Source organism: Myodes glareolus, chromosome 24, assembly GCF_982192425.1.
Source record: "Myodes glareolus chromosome 24, mMyoGla1.1, whole genome shotgun sequence".
In the NCBI taxonomy this organism is placed as follows: Eukaryota; Metazoa; Chordata; class Mammalia; order Rodentia; family Cricetidae; genus Myodes; species Myodes glareolus.
Window position 1 is genome coordinate 15285438 of NC_142049.1, and position 17851 is coordinate 15303288.

The 17851-nt window shown below is 45.7% G+C and overlaps 1 protein-coding gene and 1 pseudogene across 7 annotated transcripts in view; one reads left to right on the top strand and one right to left on the bottom strand.

Annotated features, from left to right (window-relative positions):
• LOC146889878 (uncharacterized) overlaps positions 1–17851 on the top strand; it is a 37881-nt gene continuing 20030 nt past the window's right edge. The window contains exons 1-9 of one of the 7 annotated variants that reach the window (XR_015736375.1): positions 1–218; positions 1444–1473; positions 2127–2176; positions 2514–2715; positions 2876–3117; positions 3534–7843; positions 8984–9004; positions 10016–10226; positions 11817–11923. Coding sequence is in view for 4 of the 7 variants with exons in the window: in XM_087901423.1 (XP_087757549.1) it covers positions 8984–9004; positions 10016–10226; positions 10387–10661; positions 11817–11822 (513 nt within the window). In the remaining 3 variants the exon portion in view is untranslated. Of the gene's footprint in view, positions 219–1443; positions 1474–2126; positions 2177–2513; positions 2716–2875; positions 3118–3533; positions 7844–8983; positions 9005–10015; positions 10227–10386; positions 10662–11816; positions 11924–17851 lie in introns of those variants that run through there. The other 6 variants (XR_015736374.1, XR_015736376.1, XM_087901425.1 and 3 more) reach the window with 6 other exon arrangements.
• Positions 15778–16733, bottom strand: LOC148117966 (inosine triphosphate pyrophosphatase pseudogene; annotated as a pseudogene).

The following is a 17851-nucleotide window of genomic DNA, read 5'->3' on the forward strand; positions in this document are numbered from 1 at the left end:
GACTGACATAAGCAGCTATGAAGTCAACCTTGGTCCGTGGCAGTGGTAACACAGAGGTTTTTTCTTTATAAGTTGATCTTTGACCACTGACAAAACTTCTGGCTTTAAGGAAAAAGACATTGTTCAAAGTTAACATTTGGCTGCTGACACACCTGCAGGCTGTCAGCTCTCCTCTCTCTAGGCTTACAAGTTTATGCTCCTGGGATCTTCACTACAAGGTGAGCAGCTTACATTATGGGCTCAGATTATGATGGGATCACAGTGATCAGAGCCCCCAGAAGGGAAGGATGGTCAGAAGAGGTGGACTTCCACTCTGACCTTGCTTTAGCTGTAGGTACCTGGCTGGGAGCAGTGACCCCAAAGCCAGTCTCAGGGACACCCTGCCACTGCTCTGCTTCTGATAGCCAGGGCGACAGAAGGAAGGACTCAGGCCTCCAAGCCTGGATCCCCAACAGGGTGGGCAGCATTGTCAGGCCCTGGGCTGTGGCACTGGAAAACTTCTGTCCCAGGCTCTGATGGTTCCAGGGTGTTGCACTCTCTCCTTTTAACGACTAAATGAATGAATGCTAAAGTCAAGGGTAGCTGCCTCTCTAGTCAGGAAGACTGCAGGAGTCAATATTTCCTGTTGGTGGGAGCTGGAGACGGGGGGGATGTTATGTGTACCATTCAGGAGGTCCCAAGACTCTGGAGTCAGTCCCTTACCCTGGGTAAGTCAGACCACCTTAGTTAGAACACTGGTTCCACTGCCTTTTAGATGTAACCTTAACAACCTCCCCAGGCCCCATTTTTTCCATCTTCTAAATGAGGATGGCAGTAGGATCAACATGACATTGTTGTTGGGGATAACTGGGGCCTTCATACAGCTTTGGCAGCAAGTATTATTTTTCATTATGGGTGAAACAGCAGCCATGGACCTGGAGCCCTATTTGAAGGACCCAGCTGATGACAGCCAGAGAGGCTCTCTGCCCTCAGCCCACACTCTAGTGGGAAATTTGAGGGAGAGTCTGGACTTTCTATTTGAGTGATTCCTTTGGACCTGTGAGGCAGGGGTCACAGGGAGGCCACCAGCCTTAGGATCCATTGGTGTCCTCTGAGCTGAGAAAGAGGTGTTCTCTGCAGTCCTACACTGCAGGCAAATGTGCAAGTTCTGGAGCCAAACTAGATCTTAGATAAAGCCTCTGGCCTTGTAAGGATCACAAGGAGCTCTCAGTGATTCACAGAGGTCAGGTGATGCCCACCCCCGCCAACATTATTGTCCCCAGGTTACAGATGTGAAAGTTGAGGTCAAGAGAGAAAAGACTTTTTGATCCCATTGGAGAGGGGACAGGTCTCTCAACCTGTAACCAGCCATGTAGGTTATGCACAACACTCAGATACTGAGCAATCAGAGCAGGGAGGAAGGGTGACAAACTCGGCGGTAATGACTGGCTTTTCTCTCCATAGATGAGCTTCTCATCCAGCTCCTCATTTCGGGTAAGTGGAGCAGAAGTCCTTGGCTCATCTTGTCCCCGCCCTAGGCCGGGTACCAACAGGGGCCAGGACAGTCCACTGCCTTCCACAGCTGTGACTTCTGCTTGACCCTGTGGTTATGAGATGTGAGGGGAGCTAGGCTGAAGGTGTTCTCCCTATTTGGTGGATGCTAGAGAGAATGTCCCCTGACCAAAAGGCATAAGATCACAAAGATGTCCAGAGTCCTGGGGTGAGGGGTCACTTGGTGGTCCCAGGTTCTTTAGCAATGTTTCAATAGCCCAACTCTCTCTCTCTCTCCTCTGAAACCAAAGCTTAGATAGAGCCAGGGCAATGAATTCATTCTTCCAAGTTTCCAGCGCCCTCTGTTCCCAGTAAAGATGAGAAATTAAACTATATTCCTCAGTTCCTTATTTTAAAAAATAAAACACAGTATTAATTTAGTTCGTGGGATGCAGGTTGGTCATATGGACGCAGATTAGCTGGGTGTACGCTAGCAAGATTAAATATTCTTCAATTTCCTCTTGAAAGTAAGGATACTATACCTATCTTGAGAATGGTAGCAAGGAGTGAATTAGTGTACCTTGGCTACCAAGGTTATATTACTATGGAGGTGTCTACATGGCCCAGATTTCACTGAAGCTCTCCTGTTTCTTCAGGTCCTCTTCTCAAGCAAGGTACCTGCTACACCCAGAACCCACTGTTGCTTGTAAGAATACCAAGATGGAAGACCAATGAAGATGGAGATCCGGGAACTGGGAGGGGGAGGAGAAAAGAGTGGCGGGATTTGGGAACAGTGGATAAACCTGGGTGAAAAGGAAATCCCGATTGTTACACAGTATCGAAACCTTAGGGGTGGCTCAGGGCAGGGAACATCTGTGGTTTTTAGGCCTCTTGTGTCTCTTTAGGGCAAGGAGGCAGGTGTTAACAATGAAGACTTTCTGCCTAGGCTCCACCCTGAGCCAGGGTCTACCATCTGTGACGGGCAGAATGACCCAGCTATGCCTGTGAACACAACCTGCAGCCTGAGACTTTTCTCCTCCTAGAGCTCGGGAGAGGCATCCAGCAGCTTTGCGTACTTCCCTGATGAGAAGTTCCTAAGTGAAAACTTCGATGTGGTGGATTTAGGCAAAAAGAAGCCTCAGCCTGGAGACCTCTTCTTGTTTGAGTTGCAGATTCCAAAGGCAAAGAACATTGGGGCCCACGTGGGTGTTTATTGCGGTAACGGAGAGATCATACACTTTATGGGTGAGCAAAAACAAACTTGTCCGAGTCACAGATGTGCTGTACTGGGGTGAAAACTGGGATGGAAGTGTAGGTCTCTGAAAAGGGTGGGGCCCGCCAGGGAGTGGGACATCGGTGTGAGGAAAGCCAGCTCTGATTTGTTCTGGGCCTGCTATGCCCACAGTCATGAGCGACAGTGTAACAGAAGTGCTTGTGGAAGACTGTGAAGGTGTGGTGTACAAAGAAGGCCTCCGTCAGTTGAGCCGCACCCGAAAGCTCTTGCGTGTACTTCGCAAACGTGGTGGCGCTGATATTAAGTTGCTGGAGCGCAGTGTATATGAAGCTATGAACGGAGATCCTCCTCGCTATGATCTTAAGAACAACAACTGCATGCACTTTGCCCTGAAGCTGCTGGACATGGACTCAGTAAGCTCCTCTCCTCTAGCTGCACACATCCCCATCCCAGTCGCTGGGTCCTCCTTTCTGAGTTTCCCCCATTTCCAACCAGCCCACAAATTCTGATCTTGGGGTTTTGAGAACCCTAGTTCTAAAAATCAAGACAACTCTTGGGAACCGTTCCAGTCTCCAAGCCTTACCAGGGGTTCCAACCATTCAGCCCCAAGCCCAAAACACTAGCCCAAAGAGATGTAACCCATACATCAGCCTAGCTCAGGGCTTTCTCTCCCTCCAGACCTGTTCCTTCCTTGCTTCCTTCTCTCTCTCTCCCTGCCTCCCTCCTTCCCTTGGGTCTTGGGAACTAAACTCCAGGAATCACAAGTCCCTGAGACCTGGAGGTTAGTCTAGACCCTAACACAGTCTGTTACTTCTCTTTTCCCTCCTAGAAATAAATGGACAAGGACTCAACCATGGATTAATGTGACCATGGGCCCTCCTGACCGGGTCAGAAGAGGCTTCAGAAAGAATCATTAAAGTATTTTCTAAAACCTAATCAGGACGTTAGCTGTTCTTGCTACTCCATGTGGATCTGCTCTGCTCCCAGAATGCCCTTGTGCTTGCTTCTGGGGTCAGCCCGCCCTTAAATTTCACTTCTTCCAGGACACTGCTAAGCTACCCCCTTTGTAGGCAGGTGGCCCCCAGAAGGATTTAAAATGTGTACAAAGGGAGGTTGGAAAGATATCATCCCTAAAACTCCATGGTCAGTGTTTCAACTGTAGCCTGAGGTGTGGTCTTTTTTCAGGTTCTTTTCCCCCTTCACTGTGTGGATTGGCTGAACTTGAAGGTCAGGTGTTCAGATGTGGTGAAGGGAGATCCACACCCTCCAAAGACATTAGTCAGGCAGCCTGGTTCAGTGTCAGACCTGTTGGTGCCTGCAGTTGCTTTAAGTGCGGATAATGGGTGTCCAGGCCCTGAGGGATTGGGCGGGGCAGGCGCTGTTCCACCTCTCCATGTCCACTCATCCCAACAGCTGCACTTTGTGGTGGTCCTTGTGCCTTTAAGAATCTCAGAGCATGGCCCAGATTGCAGAATCTACTCAGTGGAATTGCATCCCTGCAGAGCTAAAGTTGCCCCCGTTCCCCCCCCCCCCCCCCACATAGGTCATAGCCCAGCCCCGCTGCTCAGCTGCCCCACAGCGCAGACCGATGTCTGCTGCCCCAGCCTACATTGAAGACACCGGGAAACAAGACAGAATATGGTCAGGACCAGCAAGCAGCCAGATCTTCTCCTCCAAGTATAAGAGGTGAACTAGGGAAGCACAGACCAGAATGGGGCTGACACTGGCACCATGGACAGCGCCCAGGAGCCTGCTGCCCCTCCAGACTTGCTCACCAGGGTTCCTGCAACCTGGACATCTCTCCTTGAGCATCCATGGGAGCCCCATGCTGGTGGAGGGAGGGGCCAGCCAGGAGTGTTCTCAAGGAACAGCTGAGGGCTCTTGGAGTGTCTCTGCTTTGCAGCCTTTTATTAACTGGAAGAGTTGGCTCAAGGAGAAACCAAAACAAAATCTCAAACCCAGCACGGTTGGGGAGGGGTCTAAATTCGTGAACTGAAGTTTGAGTCTGGACTGCTTCAGGAAGCCAGCTCAGGATGTAGACTGAGAAATTGGCTCCTCCTACAAATTCATCTCCCCCATCTCCCACCTCATTCTTCCCCTCTTCCCACCCCACCCCTCTCTGTGTTATGATTCAGCCCTGATTGGCTAGACTGTGGTTCAGTCCCTGACCTTTGACTCACTCATTTATTCGTTCATGAATTCAATAGCTATCATTTATTAGAGGCCTTCTGTGCAGACCTGCTCGTCATGCAATATAGCAGTGAACAGAAGTCCACAAGTTGCTCTAAAGGAGCAAGAATGAAGCAGTGGCCATTCAGCTTCTAGGGGCAGCAGGGGAGTGTGAGGTGTTGTTTCTGTGTTTTTGTTTGATTGTTTGTCTATTTGTTTGTTTTTTTTAGGGACTTACATAAGAAATGGGTCTGGAATCTCAGAGAAGCGACCACACAATCCAAAGCACTAGGGGCAAGCAAATTGTCTTCGGAAGAGGGGGATTCAGGCAGGCAGGCTCACCTAGTGGGAATCCCCTTGGGATTTTGCTACCAATGAAAAGGTGACCCTGTTTCTCAATCTAGGTGGCCAGTGCTAGGCCTCACAGCTTAGGTGGCTGCTGACATCAACAAACCCTGTGCAACTGAGGATCAAAGTGTAATTTTTGAGAACAGGATGCAACTTTTTTTTGTTTGTTTATGGATTTTTTTGTTTGTTGGCATGCAGTCCGCTGCTCCTTTTGCAACAAGAGCCAGATGGTGGTGGCTCAACCTTTAAGCCCAGTACTTGGGAGTCACAAGCCTTTAAACCCAGGACTAGGGAGGAGGAGACAGAAAGAGGTATGTCTGGTCCAAGAGAAGAATACCAGGCAGGAGGAGACAGAGGCTCATTGCGTTCATTCTGAGGATTCAGTCGAGGTATATTGTCTATCTAGAGGCTGGCTTGTCTACTTGTTTTATCTTTCAGCATTTACCCCATTTTGACTCTAGGTTTTTATTATGAAGACCAATTAAAATTTGTTCTACAATCTTATCTTACAGGAATAAAATGGTTCACTTACAGACACAGGGACTTTGACATGGTCCTGCCATTATTCCTCAGCATGTGTCACATTAGTGTGTCTTCTGAACGCAGTGTTACACAAACAAGCACATCTCTCTCATTCACGTGTAAATTTACTTTAGTCCTGACTGGTAAGATTATGTGTGCCAAATAACTGGTTTTGTTATCTGGCTCTTAACTTTACACGGATTTGTGAGTATATGTGTGTATGCGTGTGAAGTATATGTGTGTGTTGTATGTGCACACGTATGTGTAGGTGGACGTGCCAGCAAACTACAGGGAGGTGTCCTCCTTTGTCATGCTCTGCCTTGTTCCTTAGATTCAGGGTCTCTCATTAAACGTCTAGCTCACAGATTTCCTCTAGACTGGCAGCCATGGCCCAGAGATTCTGCTCTCTCCATGCCCTCTCAGTGCTGGGTTAGAGGGGTGAACAGGACCATGTCTGACTTTTACATGGGAGATGGGATCTGAACTCTGGTCTTCTGTGCTAGCACTCTTGATTGCTGAGTCATCTCTCCAGCCCTAAAGAATTGTTTTTTAAATACTTTCTTTTGGATTTAGTTATTAGATGTATTGATTTGTGTGCCTGCTTTAGATCCCTGCAGACGGAGTCATGTAAAAATTTCTTAGGTGCAAAGTTGTGCTCAGTAGAAAAGGATAAAATGTCCTGCCCTCCACTAGGGAGACAGAAAGGGACTTAAGGGCTTTCCATTTTGATCAAACCTCAGTTTTCTTAATCCAGAATGAATCCATACAGGTTAGCTCAGTTGGTAGAGCATGAGACTCTTAATCCCAGGGTGGTGGGTTCATGCACCATGTTGCAGGCCAAATGAAAGGCGATTAATAAAAACTCACGATCAGAAATTGGGGAACAACCTGAAGATCTGAAAAGCAAAACAGCCAGCCAGTGGCTCCTACCTCGACCTCAGTTCAAGAATGACAATCCTGATCCCAGGAAGCTCAGAACGAGTCTCTGTCTGAGAGCTGTCTCCTCCCATCCTATATTCCTCTCTAGGGTTGGGATTAAAGGTGTGCACCACTGGAATTAAAGGCATGCAACCCCCTAATTTCTATGGCAACTAGTATGGCTACTGGGATGAAAGGTGCATGTTATGGTGGTTACTGGGATTAAAGGTGTGAGTTACTGTAACCTGGTCTGTAAGGCTGACCAGTTGGATTGTTTTACTCTCAGATCTTCAGACAGTCTTTATTTATTAAAATACAATTTAAATGTCACTACAATTTACCTATCTGGACCCCAGCCCCCAGGCTCTGGTTTCTTGCCCACCCCAGGGTCATAGGGAAAGTGCTGCTGTCTCATTCAGATTGGCCAGGACACTGGTGCCCAGAATCTGTCCCCAGAACTTCCTGGTTAGCCCCTTTATCTGCCAGACCCATGGAAACTTGTCCTCTTTCCGCTGGTCACAGAAGACAGACGTCTCATAAGGAGTGAAGTGTGGTTACTACTGTTGGGTCCTGGGGATGCTCAAATAATGGGGAACAGACCCCAAAGCCTATGAACCAGAAGCAAACTTTATGCCAGATACAGCAGGGCAAAAAGAAGCTTATCAGCTCTCTGGGGCAACAATCAAAGTTCGGTCTCTGATACTGCAGCAATGGGAACAAGTTTTGAGCCTCTTTTTATAGTGAAAACTAAGCATCAGGCTTGGGATAAATGTATTTTTTTATTTTTACAATCTTGAGGTTAAGCTTAGAGTCACCTTTACATTTTAAAATTAACAATTTCTGCTTTTAGGGTGTTGGTTTAAGGTGTTTGCAGAAGCCTGCAGCTGTTCTGACACAGATGTTTGCCCCTCTAGATGCGAAAGATACAAGGCAGTGATTAATGATTAAAGAAACGAGCAGCTGGGACTGACATAAGCAGCTATGAAGTCAACCTTGGTCCGTGGCAGTGGTAACACAGAGGTTTTTTCTTTATAAGTTGATCTTTGACCACTGACAAAACTTCTGGCTTTAAGGAAAAAGACATTGTTCAAAGTTAACATTTGGCTGCTGACACACCTGCAGGCTGTCAGCTCTCCTCTCTCTAGGCTTACAACTTTATGTTCCTGGGATCTTCACTACAAGGTGAGCAGCTTACATTATGAGCTCAGATTATGATGGGATCACAGTGACCAGAGCCAACGGAAAGGGAAGGATGGTCAGAAGAGGTAGGCTTCCACTCTGACCTTACTTTAGCTGTAGGTACCTGGCTGGGAGCAGTGACCCCAAAGCCAGTCTCAGGGACACCCTGCCACTGCTCTGCTTCTGATAGCCAGGGCGACAGAAGGAAGGACTCAGGCCTCCAAGCCTGGATCCCCAACAGGGTGGGCAGCGTTGTCAGGCCCTGGGCCGACTAAATGAATGAATGCTAAAGGCAAGGGTAGCTGCTCCTCTAGTCAGAAAGACTGCAGGAGTCAGTACCTCCTGTTGGTGGGGGCTGGAGACGGGGTTCTGTGTACCATTCAAGAGGTCCCAGGACTCTGGAGTCAGTCCCATACCCTGGCTAAGTCAGACCACCTCAGTCTGAACACTACTTCTACCGCTTTTTAGATGTAACCTTAACAACCTCCCCAGGCCCCACCTTTCCCTTCTTCCCAATGAGAATGACATTGTTGTCAGGGCTAACTGGGGCCTTCATCCAGCTTTGGCAACAAGTATTATTTTTCATTATGGGTGGAACAGCAGCCCTGGACCTGAAGCCTTGTTTGAAGGGCAAATGCCCAGCTGATGGCAGCCAGAGAGGCTCTCTGCCCTCAGCCCACACTCTAGTGGGAAATTTGGGCTTTCCGGTTGAGTAATTCCTTTTGATCTGTGAGGCAGGGGTCACAGGGACAAAACCAGCCTTTATGACTCAGTGTTCTCCTCAGAGCTGAGAAAGAGGTATTCTCTGCAGTCCTCCACTGCAGGCAAATGTGCAAGTTCAGGAGCCAAACTAGACCTTAGATAAACCCTCAGGCCTTGTAAGGATCACAAGAAGCTCTCTGTGCTTCACAGTGGTCAGGTGATGCCCAGCTCACCAACATTATTGTCCCCAGGTTACAGAGGAGGAAGTTGAGGTCGAGAGAGAAGGGACTTTTTGATGTCCCATATGGAGAGGGGACAGGTCTCTCAATCTGTTATCAGCCATGTAGAACAGGTTTATGCACAACACCCAGATACTGAGCAGCCAGAGCAGGGAGGACGGGTGATGAACCTGGTGATAATGACTGGTTTTTCTCTCTCTAGATGGGCGCACTCTTTTCCAAGGTAAATGGAGCAGAAGTCCTTGGATTATCTTATCTCCTTCCCAGGCAGGGTCCCAGCAGTCTCAACAGGGACTAGGACGTCCCCTGCCTTCCATAGCTGTGACTTCTGCTTGACCCCGTGGGTATGGGATGGGAGGGAGGGAAGCTGGTAGGAAGGTGTCTCCCTATTTGGTGGATGTTAGAGAGTATGACCCCTGACCAAGGGCAGAAGGACACAGAGGTGCCTGTTTGAGTTGTCACTTGTTTTCAGGACCTTTAGCAGTGTCTCAATAGCCCCCCACCCTGAAACCAAAGATCAGGTTTAACCAGGACAGTGAAATCATCCTTCCAAGTCTGCAGCACCCTCTGTTCCCAGTGAAGATGAGAAACTACACTGGATTCCTCTGTTTTATAGAAAAGCAAAAAACCCACGGTATTTATTTAGTACAGTATTTATTTACCTCAGTATTTATTTATTCAGGATGGTCACATGGGCACAGATTAGCTGTGTGTACTGTAGCAAGATTTGATATTCCTCAATTTCCTCCTGAAAATAAGGATACTACTCCTATCTCAAGAATGGTAGCAAGGAGTGAATGAGAATACACGTTGGCTACTGAGGTTATTAGACTTGGGAGGTGTCTTCAATGGTCCAGATCTCACTGAAGTTTTTCTGTTTCTTCAGGAGGAAACCTGACAACACACAGAACCCATTGTTGCTTGTAGGAATACCAAGATGGAAGATGATGAGGGCATCCAGGAACCGGGAGCGGGAGGAGAATAGAGTGGCGGGATTTGGGAATAGGGTATAAACCTGGGTGGCAAGGAAGGCCCAACTGCTAGATAGTGTGGGACCCGCAAGGGAGGCTCAGGGCAGCTTACATCTGTGGTTTCCAGGCCTCCAGAGTCCCGTAAGGACAGGGAGGCTGGTGTAGAGCAGTGAAGACCTTGTGCCTAGATCCCCACCAGGAGCCAGGTCTACCATCTGTGACAAGCAGAATCACCCAGCTATACCTGTGCATCCACTCTGCAGTCTGTGACATTTCTCCTCCTCAAGGCATCCAGGACCTTGAAGTTATTCTCTGAGGAGTTCATTGGTCAGCACTTCCAGGAAGTGGCGTTAGATGAAAGGAATCCTCAGCCTGGAGACCTCTTCATGTTCCAGTTTCAGATTCCTGTGCCGGTGTCAAATGTGGCCCACATGGGTGTTTACTGCGGCCAGGGAGAGATCATACAGTATGAGGGTGAGCGAAAACAAATTTGGCCAATCATAGAGGGGGTGCAGTAGGGTGAAAACTGGGATGAAATTGTAGGTCTCTGAAAGTGGGAGGGGCAGCCCTTGTATGGGACTTCAGTTTGAGGAAATGCTGTCTCTGATTTGCACTGGGCCTGCTATCTCCACAGGCACCATGTTCACCAGGCCTGTTAGCTCCATGGAAGATTTAGCTAATAAGCGACAAATACCTCTGGATTACATTAATGGTGTGGTGTACAAAGAGGGCCTCAATGCGATGAAACACTCCCGAAACCTCTTGCGTGTACTACGCAAACGTGGTGGCATTGATCCTAAGGTGCTGAATTACCATGTGCGAGAAGCCATGAACAGCATTCCTGATCGCTATCATCTTGTTGAGAACAACTGCATGCACTTTGCCCTGAAGCTGCTGGGCGTGAATATAGTAAGGTCCTCTCCTCTAGTTGCACAAATCCCATCCCAGTCCCAAGTTTACTAACAAATGCATCTAGTCAACCAGCTCCTACAAAATCCTGATGCTCCCCCCAACACGCATACTCAAACCAGGTTCCTCTAAACTGCAGGTTTTCACTCCGACATCCAAAAGTCCCAGAAACAAACTGGTGTGCCTACTTGTTGAAGGTTACACACTATGAAGCCCCTTTGAACCCTTGCCAGGCTGGCCTCAAGCCCCAGTTCTTAGATCCTGGCCAGACATATTTACTGAATACTACCAACCTCCTGCCCCAGTTCTGGCCCAACCGTTCATTCTTTTTCCTTCAGTAGAACTTTCTGGAAAGGCACACCAAGACTAATTTCTCAGCACAAGGGAGAATTATTTACCCCAGAGGTACAAAGGCAGGGAATAGGAGACAAGGGTAGGGGAGAAAAAGGGACAAGGGAGAAGGGGAAGAGATATTTCCCCAGAGGAAGAAAGGACTGCCTTTGGATAAAGGGGAGACAGATGTGGCCCATAGGCAAATGGGAACTTATGAAGGGAAAAGGGTAACCCCTTTGTTAGTATGAGTTGGCTTGTTTTGATTGGGCATGTTAATTAGGGTAGGCCTTCTGATTGCAGAATATTTTGATACTGGACCTTCGTGGTCAGCCTCAGGAGGAGGAAGTGGCCAAATAAGGGAATAGACCATGGTATTAGGAATGTAATCTAACAGTTTAGCAAGGCAGAGGGAGTGAGGGAGGACAAGATCTGCCAGAACTGCATTTGCCCTGCTCAGGCCTACTGGAGCCCTTCCCTTTCTATTGACCCAAATCCACCTTTCTGAGTTCCACCCATTTTTATCCAGCCCACCAATTCTGAGACAGCCCTTGGGAAGTCTTCCAGTCTCCAAGCCTTACCAGGGATTCCAACCACTCAGCCCCATGCCCAAAATTCTAGCCCAAAGAGATGTAACCAATACATCAGCCTAGCTTAGGGCTTTCTCTCCATCCAGACCTGTCCCTTCGTTGCTTCCTTCTCTCTGTCCCTGCCTCCCTCCCTTTCTTGGGTCTTGGGAACTGAGCTCCAGGAATCACAAGTCCCTGAGACCTGGAGGTTAGACTAGACCCTAACTCAGTCTGCTACTTCTCCCTTCCCTCCTAGGAATAAATGAACAAGGACTAAACCATGGATTAATGTGACCGTGGACCCTCCTGAGCGGGTCAGAAGAGGCTTCGTAAAGAATTATTAAAGTATTTTCTAAAACCTAATTAGGACTTTAGCTGTTCTTTCTACTCTATGCGGATCTGCACTTCTCCCACAATATCCTTGTGCATGATTCCGGGGTCAGCCTGCCCTTAAATTTCATTCCTTTCAGGAAACTGCTGAGCTTCTCACTTAGTAGACAGGTGTCCCCCAGAGGGATTTGGACTGTGTGAATTGGAGATTGGAAAGGTACCATCCCTAATTCTCCAATGGGGCCTGTTATATGGTGAAGGCCCGTTCCACTTCACTGTGAGGGTAGGTGGACCCTTGAAGGTCAGGTGATCAGGGTTGGTGACAAGAGGTCAAAAGCACATCTCTCTCATTCATGTGTAAATTTACTTTAGTCCTGAGTGGTAAAAAAATGTGTGCCAAATAACTGGTTTTGTTTTCTTGTTCTTAACTTTACACATATATGAGAGTGTATGTGTGTATGCGTGTGAAGTGTATGGGTGTGCTGTATGTGCACATGTATGTGTTGGTGGACATGCCAGCAAACTACAGGGAGGTGTCCTCCTTTGTCATGCTCTGCCTCGTTCCTTAGATTCAGGGTCTCTCACTGAACTGGAGCCCACAGATTTCCTCTAGACTGGCAGCCAGCCATGGCCCAGAGATTCTGCTCTCTCCATGCCCTCTTAGTGCTGGGTTAGAGGGCTGAACAGGACCATGTCTGGCTTTTACATGGGTGCTGGGATCTGAACTCTAGTCTTCTGTGCCAGCACTCTTAATTGCTGATTCATCTCTCCCGCCCCAAAGAACTGTTGTAATTTCTTTTGGATTGATTGCCAGTAAATGCTTGATTTGTGTGCCTGCTTTAGATCCCTGCAGTCAGAATCATGTAAAAATTTCTCAGGTGCAAAGCTGTGCTCAGTAGAAAATGTTAAGATGTCCTGACCTACACAAGGGAGACAGGGGGCACATAAGGGCTCTCTTTCCTATTGCTTTGCTCAAACATCTGACAAAAGCAATTTAAGCAGTGGTTTATTTTAGCTCATAGACTAAGGATATATGTTAGGGAAATGTGATAGCAAGGGTTTGAAGCTGGACATAGGACAACCTCAATCAAGAAGCCAAGAAGACAAACAAATGCTGAACCCCATATAGGTTGAACAATGGCCTTTAACAATAGAGAAATTGCAGGCTTTAGGACAGCTGGTATAGGAGCAGTTAAATGAAAATGGAAGCTTTTGTTCCATGTGGTCCCACAGTCATTCAGTCCCAAATAAACAAACAGAGGTTTATATTAATTATAAGCTGGTTGGCATGTTGCTCAACTTTATTACTAACTAGTTCTCACATCATAAATTAAACCATAATTCTTGTCTATGTTTAGCCATGTGGCTTGGTGCCTAGTCTCAGAAAGCATTCTCATCTTGCTTCCTCCATGTCTGGGTGGCAACTGACTCTCTGACTTTCCTCTTCCCAGAATTCTTCTAGTCTGATTGTCCCACTCTAAACTTCTTCCTGCTTAGCCATTGACGAATCAGTATTTCATTAAACCAATATGAGTGATAAATCTTTATAGTGTACAAGAACATTCTCCCAAAGCATACTGAAGAATTCACCAGCCCGTGGAATTCTCCTGTATTTGTTATTAAAAAGAAATCTGGAAAATGGAGAATGGTAACTGATCCAAGAGCTGTTAACGTGATTCAGTCAATGGGCCCTCTAGAGTTTGACGTTCCTTTGCTTTCTCTATTACCTAAAGGATGGCCTCATAGTTATTGATTTAAATGATTGTTTCTTCTTTATACTTTTAGAAGAAAAAGACAGAGAAAAATTTGTCTTCACAGTGCCTACATAGAATAATTAATAGTGTGGCTCCTAAGAGTCCAGCTCTTAAGAAACCCACCTCAGGGTTCAATCAAAGACACCACAATAAGCAAAGGGGGCTAAAGTCTGAGGCCTAAGAAATCTACTTACAACAGGATCCATCTATCCATGTTTCTTTATTCCTGTTTTCTCTCTTTTTCCTTTTCTCTTTTGTTCTACCCATTACAAAAGTTCCTAGTCATACATACCCTCATCACCAGCAATTCCCCAGCCCTTGCTGGTTCCAGGGCTGGGATTCTTTTGCACCATAAAAAATCAGATAACAATTTTCACACACTAACACACGGATCTGTGACTTTCAGCTTAAAGGTGGAAATGGGTAGGGCAGGTTCAGTGAACTGCTTAATGGAGAAAGTTAGGAAAGGAATTAAATCACCAGGGGATCTAGAGAGGAACGTTAGGGTGCTGCTCTATATTTTTAGGTGGTTAGATGAAAGGTTTCTTTTCAGTAAAATTATGAATAGGGCACAGATTGTATTTTAAATCAGCACTCTGCTTCTTTTCTCCCAGCATGCATAGAGGATACCAGGTAACCAGGCAACCTACTTAAACAGTCAGGGGGAAGCTAATGGCTCCTCATCTGATTAGCATATTCACCAGAAGCTGCAGTTTCTAAGGGCCTAAGTCTGGAGTTTACACTAAATTATCAGTTCAGTGGTATGCTGTTATCACCCATTCTGAATGTGGGTGTTGCAGTTCTTTCCCTGGGTTGTGGTTAATTATCTCTTCTGCTGTTTTTTAGAGTAAAACACAGACAGTAAATTTCCTGTACTAAAATCATCAGTGACCTGGTTTATTCTTCTTTCTATCTGAGCAACTATGAACCAACAGCTTGGGCAAGCAGTAATTGCATGTCCTTGGATATCTGCGAATATCTTAAATGGGATGCTTTTGCCTGGACCCTAAATGCTGACCAAATGCCTGCTGATGAAGATAATTACAGTAAGGCAGATCTCTGTTTTTACCTCTGTGTTTACCTTCTTTCAGTCCTGGCAATGGGAAACTATTTTCACACGTGGCTAGCAGAATGCAATTAGTAAGCCACAATGGCAGAGAAAATAGTTCTGAACTATGGAAATTAATTCCCAATGCATAAAAGAAAGGGAGTTGGCCACAGCGAAAATTCACAGCAAAAGCCAGCCACTTTATTCATAAAATAATAACACCAAAATTTCCATGAACTATGGCTTAATGTTTATGAGGGCCCCTGGTTCTGATATGTTCCTTGTAAAAAGATGGTTGAACAATTACTATCTAATGTTGCACCTTGTAGCAATTATCAGCCACTAAGAGATTTCAGTGGAAAATTCTCCCACAAGGAAAGTTAAACAGCCCCACCTTTTGCCAATATTTTGTATGACAGCCGTTGGAAATGATACCTAAGCAGTTTCCTCAATCTATAGTTTACCATTATGTGGACAATATTTGATAGCTGATTCAAATGAAGATACCTAGAGAAAAGAAGTATCAAAGAAGTAAAGAAAATTTTGCCTTGTTTGGGATTACAATTGCTCCTGAAAAAAATACAAAGTAGAAATTCTATTAATAACTTAGAATATAAAATAGGTCTACCAAAAAAAATCGGTCTACCAAAAGTTTGACCTCAAAATGTACAAAGTAGGAGAGAACAATTGCAGACTCTTTTTCCTTCCCAAAACACATATACCATTTATTTTGGAAACATGCCTTCCAGAATTTATATTTGCTGTTTTCTAAAATCAAAGGTTGTGTATTTCTTTTCTAACCCTCAACCCAGCTAAGAAGTGTGAACACCCAAAGTTCTCTCAGTATCCCAGAGGCTGCAAGAGCAACTCTGCCTTTTTGTTTTGCTTTTGAGACAGTATCTTACTGTGTAGCTCTGGCTGTCCTGGAACTCACTATCTAAACCAGGCTGGCCTTGAACTCACAAAGATCTGTCTGCCTCTGCTCCTACATTCTGGGACAAAAGGTGTGCACCATTATGCCTGACCAAAGGAAACTCATGAATCCCAAAGGGCAAGAGTTTAGTAACAACTGGCCCAGAGTTTCCCTATACAGAGCAAACTGCTCTTCCAGACCTGGCAAAGGGAAACCCAGAGAAATACTTGCCAGGAGTGCCTGCCTCCTGGGGTTCTTCACCAATCCTCCCCATCCCCATGGCTTTACTGGTTACCAGCCCCAGCCGTCGCGCTAAAGTACTCTTGTAGCTTGAACAGGGACCTGAACCAATGAGAAATGGTGTTGTTTTTCTCAGCTTTTGGCATCTCTGTATACGTTTGCTCCTATCCATCAGGCTGAAAGCAGGAATCTCACCCAAAGTTCCCGGAGCCTCCGACCGGCGTTCTGGCCCATGAACAGCAGGACTGCCTGGCTTGGGTCCCCAGTGCTGAGAGCAAAAGTACAAAGTGCATAGGCTGATTTGTCCTCAAAGCTGGCCAAGAGCTGGTGGAGACCTTCAGACTTTAGCTTCTCTAGAAACTATTTTATGTAGGGGCCAGGGAGCCCCCCCTCCGCCCCGAGTGCGGTAGAGCACAGACAGGCATCCTCCACCAGTACAGGACCCTGCACCTGGTGAGCTGCCTCCCAACACTTCTGTCTGGAAATTTCATCTGGCTCTCCCTGGTCCTCAGGCAGGTCAATTTTCTGTACCACCAAAATGCACAAAAACTTATCTCCTAGAATCTGAATGTCATAAACACGATCTTCTTGCCCAACCAAAGACAGGCCATTGCAGGGGCTGGTTGCGGCAGAGAATGCAAGTACAGACTCTTAAAGACTTTAAGTGATTGATGGGAGACATTGCCCATCTATGGCCCACTAGTGGAGTAACAAAACCAGAACTGAGTAATTTACTCCAAACCTTGAAAGCTGACAAGGACTTAAACAATCCAAGAGAAATGGCTGAGAGTGAATAGGCTTTGCTGGAAAAGAAATTACAGGAGTCACATGTGGATCATTTGGATCCAGAGCTTGAATACATTTCTGGTTATTTTACCCTATATGCATTCTCCTTCAGGAATATTAATGCCGAGAAAAGATATTATTTTAGAATGGATCTTTTTACCACATAGACAGAGTAGAAAATGAAAAACTTATGTTTGCTTCTAAAAGAAAAATTAAGACTTCATTAATTAACAGGAATTGCAGTACATTTTATTAATGATGAAATTGACTCATTATGGGCAGAATTTGAACACTGGCGAAGAGCTTGCAGTAAATTTTTGGGAGAAATTAACAAGTATTTCAAAAGCAAAAGAATTCACTTTATAAAGAGAACTTACTGGCTCTTCCTTACATTGTATAGGAAACACCATTAACTGGAACCCCTACATTCTATACTGATGCAAATAAATCGGGAAAGGCAGGTTAACAGGAAATTTAAGTAAAATGGCACAAATCCCTTATGATATTGTCATGATCATACATAATTGGCTTTATTATTTATTCAGTTACAGGAATAGAAATCATCCCAAATATTTAGAACAATCCAATCCTATGTGAGTTTTCCTGACCCTCTAGTAAAATATATTGCAGAAATTGATCAGCTGTTGACAAGAAATGTCCTGGGGGCACCAAGACGTCATGAAAGAGCATGTCAAGAGCAAAGTTTTGAAAAAAGATTTTTCTGTCCACAAGCCAAGGAAATGATAAAGAAATGTCCTACTTCTTCTTTACACGACCAGACTCCACTACCTGTAGGAACTAACCCAAAGGGCACTCAAAGGAATAAACTCTGGCAGATGGATGTGTTTCATTTTGTCAAATTTGGAAAATTAAAATATGTAGACCATACCCTACATGTATATTCAGGATTTCAGTGGTAAACTACTTTGAGTTCTGAGAAGACTGATTCTGTGATCACCCATTTGTTAGCAGTCATGACTATCATGGGGATTCCTGTACAAATTAACTCACAATGCTCCAGCGTATGTCTCTGTAAAATGAAAATAAACAGAAAAGAGTAATGAAGTCACCTAGAAATCGATTGCATAATGCTTTGTTAGATCTAAATTTTATAAATACTTACTTGAAATGAATGACAGCTGCAGAGAGACATTGGCTAAAGAACAAACTATTGAATTAAATCATCCTGTATCGGCGAATCAATCCCACACCAGTTATGT